We start from the raw sequence: 13,296 nt of genomic DNA on the forward strand, positions 1-13,296 counted from the left end.
ACCTGGAGAAACCTGTGGATTTTCCTGTTTCTGGTTGTGTGAAAATTGTTGATAGCAAACAAAGCCAGTTAATGAGGACCAGAAAAAGAATACCAGAAAACTGTTTCTGGTAGACTGAAGAGCAGAAGGTTCTGGTGTAGTACAGGTTTATGCACTTAGTAGCTGTTGAGCTGAGCTGCCCAGATTAAAGGTTATGCAGCAGGAAATGCAACAAAGCTGGCTGGAGGTAGGACAGTTTCTCCACCATCTTGTGCTGGTCATGTTAGTTAATGACTAGCCAAATTTCTGTAGTGTTTAGACAGACCTGTTGCATGGGCCAGGTTTTGTACTAACAGATTTGCTTTTAGTCATTCCCCCAGAAGACAGTAGTGTCACTCATTGGAAGTGAATATTATCTAAAGATAGTAATATGGTACTTTAAAATGTAACTAAAATATGGGTAAAGATGCATTTTGTCATCTTTTTTACAAGCGTTTTTGTTCCATGTATGTGAAGAAACAGCAGTATTTCCTTCGTACTCTTCACCTTTCCAACTTGTTAAACAAAATAGAAGGCCAGAATTAGATAGAAAATTGGAATACTTTTAAAATCTCAAGAACTGAATTGTAGGGAAAACCAGGAAATACAATATGTGTGTATATGTGTGTGAAGCAAATTCTTCTATAAATATACTAAGGGCATATGCATTGGTGCATTCCCATAGAGCTTCAGTGCACCTTGCTATTTTTCTATTTTTGCTAATTTTTAAAAAAATAATTTCTATTTTCTTTTTCAACATTTTGGGACACTGCATGCATTAAAGTATGCAGGGGTGTACTCTATTTGAAAAAGACACAAGTGATTATATAAATTCAGTGGGTTTTGTGTAACCTTATTCCTTCTCTGTATTTCCTCAGTAGTCTAGTCTAGATCTAATCTGAAATACAAGACTAGATGGCACAGAGAGTCTGGCCTTCAGTCAACAAAACCCTTTTCTGCTGAGAAGTGAAAGATAACGAAAAAGGTGTAATTACTGTAATGATGGGTTAGACCTTTAGATTCATGCTGCAATCAGTGATTCCTGTGGTGCTCTGCTGCAATCATGGTTTAGTGCTGACTGGAGAGACAAGACAGGTAAAGACTGTAAAACACTCCATCAGCTCTTGATCTGGATGCCTGAGGGGAGTCACATTTGCAGACAGGGGTGCTGGCTCCGAGATCGAGGGCAGCACAGTGAATTGTCTTGGAAGGAGCATCCTGGAATATTTGTCAAGTGTGTGAAGAATAAATGAGATCCCTGTAAATTGCTCCCTCCCTTCTCAACACACAATAGTAAACATTTTGATTTTATGAGGCTGTTGTGTCTGCCATACACGCACACACATGCATAAATATGAGCATCAGAGATTATATATATTTAGTAATCCTGATTTAGTCTTTATTACCCACATAATCAAAGAAAAAAAATCAATTGTCTAGGGCTATGCTTGCCAGAGCTGTTATATTTAAAGTGCTGTCAAATCAATACCAAAATAATTCCAAATACTTTCAGAATTTCTTACTTCTTCATTTATTCTCAAAGTCAAACATGAAAATGTGCATACAGCATTAATAGATACTTTTATTTTTATTCTGAATTTGAAAGATTGTTGGATTATGTATTTAAAGTAAGTATTTCCAGCTGATGCTGATGTAACTACAATAATTTTATAGCCATTTGGGATAAAGGGTATTGGTCATAATTCTGAAACTCTTATTGGTGTGATTAATCCTCATAACTGTGAGCTGTATCACAAAAGTCAACTGGAACATCTGCATGAATAATGGTTGCAGAACCAGCCTCAGACATTTAAATCATTACTACCCCTGGAAAACAACTGAAGATTAGCTCTGGTATTAATGTTTTTGTGTTGATGTCACAGAGATTAAAAGCAGATGTTTTCCAGGAGTACTTATGTTTACCTTCCATGGTCTGCAAATGTCATAATCCATAGAAATTTTATTCTTTTTAATTTGAAAATGAGTTTTCAGCATTATTTGTCAATTTGGCCAACCCAAATAGGTACATTCTCAAAGCTGGTCAGGAGGATATCCTAGCATAATGGTATGTTTAATTCCAAGGATATATTTAATTCATTTTGCATCTTTATTGGCACTTAAAAGGATTTGCAAAGAAAAATAAAATGAGTACACTGTTGATAGGACTGATAATTTTTTGACATGCTGAAGTAAAGTTTTCATTCACTTCTGATCACTAATTGACAAACCCTGTAGAGAGCACCTCATTCCCACTGAATTTCTGGGTTTGGTGATCTCCAAGGCTGAACAGCAGAAGGGGCTATGGGGGAGCCTTGGACACCCACACTCAAGACAGAGATAAATTCAGAGTGATAGTGCTATACTTCATCCATATGCTCAGCAGGTTATTTAACTTGAATTAAAGATATTGATATTCTAGTTCACACTCTTCCTTCTTCATAGCCTCACAGCACAGTGTCACTCACTGCAAAACCAAAACCATTCAGCCAGATACAACATCCTCAGTTAAAAACTACTGTATCAATGAGAAATACTTTGTTTCTGTGAGTAGTATCTATTGCTGTTGTACTGTCACAGTGGGCTTAATTTTTCTGCATTTTGGTAGTCATTTAATAAATTTATGGATAAATTTGTATTCCATATATTTCCTTATATTCCATAATTGACTTCATAATGCAACACAAAAATCACAATTTTTTGGAGAGAGAGATTCTTTCTATCTGCTAGTTAAAGACATTTAATATAAATGACTGGGACCAAGGCTGCAGCTATTAGGAATGAGGCATTAATCTAGTTTACCTTCTCTTCTCTTAATTAGAAGCCAAAAGTCATATAAAAATACTGTGTGTATTTAAAGGAAATTTTAGTATCACATTATTGTCTCCATGTAACAGGTGCAATCAAAAGGTAAATTTCAGGATGTGTACACAGGTAAGGAGTGCTTTCTGAAGGCTGCACTTTATAGTCAAAGCAGACTTAAAGCATTTCAGTAAAGAGCAGCTAGTCCCTTAATCCTCTGTGTGCTTCTCCCAAACAGAAGTAGCATGTAATCACTTGTACCAATTTTGCATGCTGTGCTGGCCAGCATTCTTCTTTGCATAAAAATAGAACTGCTCCCTCTCACTGTTTACTCAAAACAGGTGATGAATGTAATGTTTAACAAAATAGTAACAAAGGCCCAAAGCGGGGTTTGTAACTACAACTTCTCACAATTTAAGAGTTCCAAAGACAGCACCTGGATGACATAAAGAAGTGTGTTAGGGTGGAATGCTGAGTAAGAGGAAGAACACTATTGGCTGTCCACAAATTTTAGCAGCTGTAGAACCAGTGATTATGGCTTGCAACCTGGACAGGCATGGCTAAGTGCATCTGTATTTGTTATGGGCAATGGAGGGTTTCGAGGAGCAAGTTTAAGGAAGATAAAACGACAAGCAGTGAATTGGAAAAAAAAAAAAGGTACTTGTCCGAAAAATAGATGTTTGAGGTAGTAACTAGTGGTGCAAATGGTGGAAGGGTGACCTTTCAGCTGACAACTCTGTAGGATGGATTGATATTAATGATGAGAAGCCTTTAAATGAAAACAGAAGAAGAAGAAGGGATAAGATCTAGCTTTTAAATTCTCTTTCCTCATCAAGGTAGAATAATAATCAAGGTGCAAGACTCTATAGGTCTTTTGTCTAAGGTGAGATTGCAGATTGAGGTTAGAAAGCAATCCAGGCTCAGAGAATTGATTTGGTGTTGGAGCCTGAGGTGAAAAGGCTCTATTGTAGGAGCTGTTGTGCATGATGTTCATGAGAATTTAGGACTGAGGAAAATAACCTTCAATCACTCTCAAATCTATGAAATAGCAGACCTTCATCAGGGCCAAAAATGTACATATCTTCCTAATTTGCATTTTTTTAAACTGTGTTTAGGCATTTGGATTTGTGGTTACAAAAGCTGGTTTTTGTAGTAGCCTGCTTAGAATGTGTAGTATTCTCATTATTGGGGTGTTTCTGCGAGAGAGCTTTGAGAGATAAAGTTCATTTTAAAAATATGGTAAAAAGTATTCATCTTTAAATAGATAAAAAGAACTACTTAGATAAATATTTAATGTTAAGTAATTATCTAGAGAGTAGAGATGACTTGTGGAATTGGCAGAAGGAACGGGAAATGAAAAGTCATGGGGACAGTTGAACTTAAGAGGAAAGTTTAACTATTATTAGTCTTATTATTATCCAAATCCCAGGCAGATGAAGTAGCTTCCGCTCTCTAGACAGTAAGTTTCATTCTGGAGCAAAGTGGGCATTTCCTCTACTGACAGTGAAGTGGTCTTGTAAATATTAATATTAAATATTAATAATTAATTAATTAACTGAACCTGTATTTTTTCTCTAATTGGAAAACTCACTTTTTCATTCTGTACACTTGTATAATAAAGCAGCCTGCCTTGACAAGGAGGCTGGGTTGGAGCATCTCTAAAGATCCCTTCCAACTTCAACCATACTCTGACCTGTTTCATGAAACTCATTTTCTGTAGATATTCTGGTAATCCTGTGTTTATCTGGGCTCACACCAGTGAAAAAAAAGTGATCTCTAGAACTCACAACATGATCAGACTGCAGTGGGTCATATCTAGTATGTCTAAATTTTCACGTGAAGATGTAAGAAGCTAGAATGGTATACAACTAGCTCATGTTACAATATTCATAAGAGAGGAATGAATTGTGACTTTGTTTTCCTATTTTTGTTTTGTTTTCCCTGCAGCTGGGCCTCTGGAGCTTCCTCTCTTCGAGCTGATCCCATCACAAAGACAAGTGGTTTTCCACGGGGACCGCCTGCCCTTCCAGTGCACCGCGACTTACGTGGACAGCAGCACCCAGGTGCAGTGGTACCACGGAGGGCGCCTGATCGAGACCGACGAGGAGAGCGGCATCTTCGTGGAGGACAGCATCATCCACGACTGCTGCCTGATCACACGGTAACACACACCCGCTCTGGGCAAAGCCAGCCTTGCAGGCAAGGGGAACACATCTCACACTCGCAGCAAGCCTCATTAAAACACCAGGAGTTGCGCAATTTGAAGCAACTCAATTGTGCGCTTGAATCTGAGTACAGAGGTAGAGATTTTTCATGGCTATGTTTGGCTGTGATTCCAAATTGTACTTTTTGAGTCTAAGCATCCAGATTTGATCAGGTATGGGTTTGAACCAGATAAAAACAGTTTCTTGTACAGTTAACCATGCAAAGAAACATAAAAAAGCAAGAAAAGAAGAAAAGCTTCAGAGCATATGAGTGACTTATAGCCAAACTGTTTCTTCATTACACCATCCACCATAAATGATGGACCTATGAAGAACTATCAATTGAAAATGAATAATTTGATTAGTTTTAGCAGGTTCCAATATACTAGATCCCATATTCTTTAGTTAAGTAATCTCATTTTTGTTTCTTATTAAATATTTCTTGATTTTCTGTGACTTCTATTGTCTCTGTGCCTGTGTGCTTGAGATACAGAGATCTACAGATGCATTTGCTGATGTGAAAAGTGCAAGAGGAATGAAGCAGAGTAGGCTTATATAAAAGAAGCAAAAACTAAAATTTGGCAGTGACTGTAATGTTCCAGTTTTGCTTCAGTTTTCCTGTTAAACATTATTTAATAAATTATAAATTTCAGTGTTTATTTTTGGGTTTCATCACAGAGTATTGGCTTGTCACTAAAAGCTGCTAAGTTGTTGCACACATCCTTTTGTCCTCTGCCAGTTTCCATCACTGGTCAAAAAGAGAGTCTGATTCTGTGTGCATGTTCTGCCTTTCTCTTTGTAGAAGATGGAGTGAAAATAAGTATGCTAATTAGCTCTGGATAATCATTAACATCTTTTCACTCAAACAGTTTCTATTAATATAATTGACCTGAAATGCTTCTTGAACTATCAAATAGAAGTTATGAAGGGAGTCAAATTAAATCCTGTCCACTGGGGACTTTTGGCTTTATTAATTTCGTCTACCCACTGATTATTTGACCCCTTTTGGAGTCCCGTAGATCTAGAGGCATAGATCTGACCTATTCTCACAGCTCCTGTCTTTCTTCTAATATCAATGAAAAGGACTATTAGACCAATTAGTACAGTAATGCCACGTGCATGAGCTATTATATAACTGCCAAGTCACTTAAATTAAAGCACGTTCTTCCTATTTCCATTATATCAAAATTAAAATACATGCTGTTAATCACCTCATTATGTTTTTCAACTGAATTATATTTTGCACTGTATAAGTAATTTTTAAAGTATAGTAATAAGGTAAAATAAATAGTCTAAAATTGTTTCCAAATTAGCTATCTTTTTTTAAAAAGCTGTAAGTAGCTTTACTGATTTTTACCTTACATTACTTCTTTTTTGCCAGACCGTAAAATAAAAACCATTGTCTACCATAGCATATTTTAATAAGGATGGTTGATCTCCTGCCTACCTCGTTTACTGTGCCATTTAATAGGTGACCTTGATGTGGATGGTGCAGTATGCACTGGAATGTGCAATATGCACATCTATTCAGAAAAAATATTCTTTAAGTACATCATCACATTCACTGTTATAGACTGGAAAAATACTCTGACTTGCTAAGTTATGTGATAAAGACTGTTAAAATAAGACAAAATATTTTTGAATCAAACTCTAAGTCCTTAAACAGCTGTTGAAAATCATTCAACATTTTAATTCCTCATTTTTTTGCATTATACATGACATTTTGTAAGATAGAAGGGCATTGACCATAGAGCATAATCCTTATCCAGCCAAAAATGCTAATACTCAAGCAGCTGTGCCTCTGCTTTGATCTAGGTGCTGATCAGAATTAGCTTATTAAAGATATGCTTTCAAACCTACTTTTAAAAACTGCACTATTTTAAAGTCAAATTTTTAAAATTAAAGACATGTATTGTTGAAAATAAGAAAAGATTTGCCATGTTATGACTGTTAAAATTATCTTCAGAATTTCTTAATGTTAATCCCATCTTTACGACTATGTATATTATATCCTAATTAATATAATTATTATCATAAAAAATTGAAATAATATATAATAGCATGCTTGTTCCATGTTACAATAGCATGTATTAGTATGCTTGTTACATGCTATTACTCACTAATTTGTGATAGTTCTTAAGGCTAAATCATGGTTGTACAAGGCACTGAAACATCAGAAAGACTCTGCTTCCCTGGGGCTATCAAATGTTAAGTATATGATTTGGACGAAAAATGAAGGTAACTTGAAATCAGTTCTTACAGTATCATATTTTGCCTTTGCATACCTAGTCTTTACACCAAATGTCCACTCTCTGTGGCTTTCTGTAATTGCACTAAAGGACAGACTTTGGCCTGTGCTACTTAGCAATTTAAAGATTGCTATAGCTGGTTTTGAACAAAGAGGTGCAGTCATGTTCTAAAAGCTGCTTATTCAAACATTTTTAGGTGGTTATTTTATTCGGTAATTCCAGATATTTCTGGACGTGGATTTACAACACAAATATCATGTTAAACCCTTCTGTTTTATTAACTGGCACAGTAGAAGGATAAAATATCCAAATGTGTATTTTTTGTCTCCTATGATAAAGCAGAATAACCTAAAATAAATATTTTTGTTACAATAATTAAACTAAAGTTTTGAACTGTATTCCGGTTGGTGACATTTTTCTTGGCAAGGAGTATTCCCTTACAGGAGATCTTGAAAAGGTGTTTTCAATTCTGCTGCTAGCTTGCATTTATCATTTCTTGCCAATGATAATAATATTTGATTTTTCTGGTGTTTAATCTTCTGTCATTACCCCTGTGTGTAAATGTCATAGTCATATATGAAAATATACATATGATGTGGGACTAATTTCCTATCATTTGTGAATGGATCTAGCTGAATTTGTTAATAGTGCTTCCATCAAGGCAGCCTCATTTCTTTAGTGTGGAATATTATATCAATTCAATAATAAGCAGCAATTCTAACTCAACACATTCTGGTTCTCTGATATCCCTGAAGCCACATAGAAGGAAGGTCATGTGGGATTCTCTGCAGCACAGCATCTTTCCCAGCTTCCCCACTCTTCCCTCTCAGTGTTTGGAGAAGCTAGCAGGACAGTTATTAGAATATTAAACTAGAAAAAGAAGCTAATGTAATTCTATGAACCAAGAAACTCCACCATGGCAGAGATACTTTAATTTTCGAGAAGTTTCTTAATTCACCACAAAGAATATAATGACAATTTGGAAGTCTTTTTATTTCTAGTCTGCAAATCCTTGCGTAGAGTGTTTAACAGTGCTTATGCCCCGACAGCTGTAATTGCTGCTCTGGGACCATTACAGTCCACAAGTGCTCCTTCTGAGAACATTAAACTGTGAAGAAAGTTAAGAACCCATAAAAAGGAGAGCTGCAGCTGGAGAAACCAACATGCTCTCAACTAAACCTAGGCTGACAGGTGTCAGGATCAAAAGTTATTTTCAGATGTAATTTTTGTTGTGTAGATGGATTTGCCACTGGAAGTACAGTCTCTTAGGACTGAATTTTGATCCCCCGAAAATTGTGTTTTTCTATTATACTCTGTGCTAAGTATCTCAGTCTTCTAAAAAGGGTTGCCAGAGCCACTTTATTTTGTGGGGGTTTTTAATTAAAAAAAAAAAAAGCTTAAGAATCTGTTTAAAATCCTCCACGTGTTTCTTTACATTGTGACACTAGCCACTGCCAAGTAAATACTGAAATAAATAGTAATGTTTGAGATGAGAGGTATATGATTATGTGAAAATCTCAAAAATGTGGAGAAGAAACAAAGAATTTCAAATCAGGGTCCACTTTTAATAGCGAAGGTACGAAAAAATTTCAAACATATTAAATGTTGTGGGTAGAAACTTTTGATCATAATTTACATTATCCAAACAGGAGGTTGATTCCAATTAATGCTTTTTTACTGTTTGAAATTATCACTGCATATATTAGTAAAGAATTCAGAGCTTGATTGAGGCAGTTTCACTAGAAGTATAAGGGCTATTTAAGATATGATTATAGAAAGGAAATTGATTCCACAGGTGGTATCATGGCAAGTTTGAGATCCAGGCAGACACTTCCTATAAGAAAGAACAAAATGCTTCCAGGACCTCTGTGTGAAAGGCAGAAATTCAAGGCATGTAATGACCCAGATGATCCCTAAACTTTGTTAACAGTTTGGGCAGGAATGCATCTGGAAAAGACATGAAGCAAGCAGCAGTGGTTTGAACTGGTCCTAGGTAAAAATACAGCCTGAAAATCCCTGATAACGATGTTGGAAGGTAGGACACTTGACTGAAAGTTCAGATATGTACCAAATCATGGCAGAATATTGGAGATTGCACAAGATTAACAAGATTAAAACAAATCCAATTAAGTTGATTCAGAAAAGCAGATGTTTTATAATCACTTTGTGTTCTACTGCATGAGTATTTTGGAGATGAGCAGCTATGGGTCATACTGAGAAATCCAGGGAGATAAGCAGAAATTGTTCAGTGCTGATATTTTTTGCTTTACCTAATTGACCTCATTTGACCTTTAGCTGTCAAGGAGCTAGGAAACAAATGAAGCAAAATAACAGTTTAAATTGTAAATCAATATTTCTGTATTATTTTGAGGTCACTTTAAACTTTGTAGGCAATGGTACACAACTCATTTCAGGCACTGGAGGCATCAAAGTACTGACAGATGTGACTTCACCAGCAGTCTTCTCATATATCAGATAGGAAGATAATATTTTAAATTATTGCAGAATATTATTAAATGCCCAGGGTATGGATTTCATAATGGGAGCATGTGAATTAATTTGGAATATTAATTAAACTTAGGTCTTTTATCTAAAAATATTTCAATTACCTGAATAAAATCAATGACAGTTTTATTACTAATCGGTATGGGGAATATTTTAACATATAACCTGTGGGGAGACTGATACAATGAAAAGCAAAAGCAGCAACCATTATATCCTCTGTCATTAAAGTAATAGACCATTAACTAAGAGTTCTGCTGTGTCATAAAACTTGTAGGCTTAATTTGGGTAAGTGCTTATTGAAACATGATTGAAAAATAGGTATTTTCACAAAAAATATATGTAAGTATTTTGGCTGCTAGAATTAAAATACCCTAGAAATATAGCAAATCAGAACAATAAAAACATTTTGATGGGGTCCTTGAAGAATGATACAAAAGTATACTTTCTTTGGTGTTGACACCAGATTAAGATGCCTTGCACTAAATTTTGACCTCTCACTTCCCTCTCTGCTTATATCCAGCAGCTATATATGGGTCTATCCAGCCACAACTCTGAAATGTTCAGTAGTAAGAACAAAAATTGACGCTTTATCCCCCACAAGGGAGAATCAGAGGGTTTGCTTTGACTTTTTAAGGCCAGAATGATTTTAATGTGGGCCTTCAAACAGCTGCAGCTACACAGCTGAGGACATGCTGCACTGCAGCAGCAGCTGGGAGTCAACATCTCAGGGATGGCTTTTTCTAAAGTACTTTTCCTGTCAACATCAGTGTTAGATATAATTGTACATTTTCTCTGGGTCCAGGCAGTAGTTTCTAAATCTGTGAACCAAATGTGAGCATATCAGAGCATTTATGACATACATCCAGAACCCAGTGCCAGGAAAACCACCCTAAATATTGGTGAAGCAAACAGTTTCTACAAAGGAATTCGTGTTAGAAATATTAAACAACAACAATTACTTTTTAATTTTCATATATTTCAATCTGCTCAACATTGAGAATGTATTGTAGGGCATATTCCCACTAATATGCTGGGATTCCATGAAAACGGCTCCTCTCCCTCCCTTATCTCCCTGCAGGATAAACACCCACTGTATTTAATTGTTTATGGTATTGTGATTGAGTGGCTCCTGGCCATTACAAAATAAAGTTTACACTGTAAGAGAGACACCGAATACTGAGAAAGAATAGAGATCGTTCCTGAAGTTCTTATGTAGGAAACTGCTGTCCTACCTTCTTTTTAGATCTTTCCAAATTTCCAAATTTCTTCCAAGTGGGCAAGTAAAACAGGTCAGTATTCTAACCCTAATATATCAACCAGCCCACAAAATGTACATTATATATTTTATTTCTGCATTTGTATCATGTCAAAGTAATATGCATTTTACAAATAATTTGAAAATGTAAAATTAATTTATTTTGGAAGTAGATTTTTATTTCGTTTATTGTGGTTTTGTCCCTCTGTTTTGTTTTGTTGGGGGTTTTTTTTGGTTTTTTTTGTTGTTTTTTTTTCTGTTAGTATATTGTTATTAAATCTAGGCTCTTTTCAACTCTTGTCATGGTTCTAGAATGTGAACAAATTAGCTGATATTTAAATTATAGAGAAAAGTGTGTTATAGCACATTACATTTCTTGGGTACCCACAGATGGTATTAAATGGTAAGTTAAGCTTTGTCTTTATATGCAATCAAAAGAAAAAAAAAATATGTGTATTGCATTACCTCTGTGTTTGAGAAATTGATTACACCTGAAAATACTTGCTAGACATCTCACATAAAATGAATACCAACTTTCATCTTCCTTTTTTTCTTGCTGTTGCCTGGACACAAGTTTACTTCAAAGGCCATCAGCCTTCTAAAGCTGTTTCTTTCAAGGGTAAATAACTAATTTTGTCAGAGAGATCAGACTAGCAATTTGAGTTCAGACAAGTGCCTTGATTTACAGATTCTCTCTTAATTTTCCATGTTTTAACCTTATGTCCCCTGTGAAAGGCTGTATTCCGAGCATCAGTGTACTCTGGAGACCAACACTCATTTTTTAAATTGCATGTTAGTATTAATAATTTAAGGTGGTATGGGTTGAAGGCATGTTGTGCAGACCTTCTACCTGAACTGTGGGAACACATTAGCTATTTATCTGTCTGAAGAAGAATATGAGAAAACCTAAATGTCTCCTGAGTTAGAGTAAATAATTTTTATTTTCCTGCAGGAAGACCAGTTGGTTCTTCCTAAATCTTACAAAAACTCAAGTCAGACTTTAAAGTATTTCTTGTGGAAAGCCAATCAAAGCATGGTGTTCAAGTCTCTCCTTTATTTGTTACTTTGTTTCCTGGCATGCAGATGACTGCTGGGGCGTACAGTAAATGTCGCTATAGTACTTCTTCAGGACATGGCTGAGTAACTTTGCATAATGAGACCTACTTCTGATTGTCTAATTAGTTATGCATAGCTGTAGCAATGCAAACTATGCCTCAAATAGAACTCTATTGTCATAGGTTACTTGATTACATGACTATGGCTTCCGTGTGTGTTATGGTTCCTCTTTTTATAATGACAAATGCCACGGGCTTCAGTTGAACGTCAGAACAATTTTTTTCATGCAATTGCATCAGCTGTACATTTTAATTAATTTTTCAGTATGTCAATCATCGCATTTGTAAAAAGGAATTCTACCATGCATGAAATTTCCCAGTACAAAAAAAGAATCATGTATATTCTCTTTTCAATGTTTTTAATGAGAAGGTCACTGTCATTTCAAAGGGAAAGTTGAGAAAAGCCTGCTAGCCATCCTTTTCTCATCAGGCAGCAGTCTTCCTATTCAGTTAGCCTTGATACCATCTCAGGAATATCTGACTTCATTTTACCGTCATAGAATATCACAGAATGGTTACGGTTTCAAAAATCCTCTAAGATCATCAAGGCCAAGTGTTTAGCATTAAACCATATCCCCAGGTGCTGCATCCACATGGTATTTTGAATACTTCCCGGGAGATGATTTCACAGTTCTGCTTGGCAGCCTGTTCTGACACAGGACCACCCTTTTCATAATATCTGATCTAAACCTTCCCCCTGCTGCAACTTGAGGCCATTTCTTCTCATCCTGAAAGTCAAAAATTCCTTGCAAAGTGGCAACTGTCACACTGCTGACGAGTGGGATGTGATTGCTAATGCACAGGACGTAGGAATGCTTGTTGACTCATATTCCATCCTTAGGAAAGCTGCATAGCTGGGGCAAGATTGTTGGCACTTGTCGCCCAATGTTTATTAGCTCTTGTGAGATAGGATAGTCAAGAAAAGAATACAGCCAAAGGAGCCATCCTCTCCTCTTTTAATTCTTTTGAGGTTTTGTCAAGCTCCTAAATCAGAGTCCTGCCATGTTCTCAGGTTATGGAGAGTTCTTGCCTTTATCCAAGACTTGTTGCCATTGCCAAGAGAGATCGAGAATGCCTTTTGACTATGGGTGAGAGTCTCTGGGTGTGCTTATGCAACCATGCCAAGACTTAAACTATGTAACTGACCTACT

General features: G+C 36.0%; 1 protein-coding gene across 1 annotated transcript in view; it reads left to right on the forward strand.

The window, feature by feature from the left end:
• Positions 1 to 13,296, forward strand: part of LOC134421944 (adhesion G protein-coupled receptor A3-like) — a 252,236-nt gene that overhangs the window by 116,579 nt on the left and 122,361 nt on the right. Inside the window, exon 7 of the mRNA XM_063163434.1 lies at positions 4,765 to 4,978. Coding sequence (XP_063019504.1) covers positions 4,765 to 4,978 — 214 coding nt within the window. The remainder of the gene's footprint in view (positions 1 to 4,764; positions 4,979 to 13,296) is intronic.

The sequence above is a fragment of the Melospiza melodia genome, chromosome 9 (genome assembly GCF_035770615.1).
Source record: "Melospiza melodia melodia isolate bMelMel2 chromosome 9, bMelMel2.pri, whole genome shotgun sequence".
NCBI classification, from domain to species: domain Eukaryota; kingdom Metazoa; phylum Chordata; class Aves; order Passeriformes; family Passerellidae; genus Melospiza; species Melospiza melodia.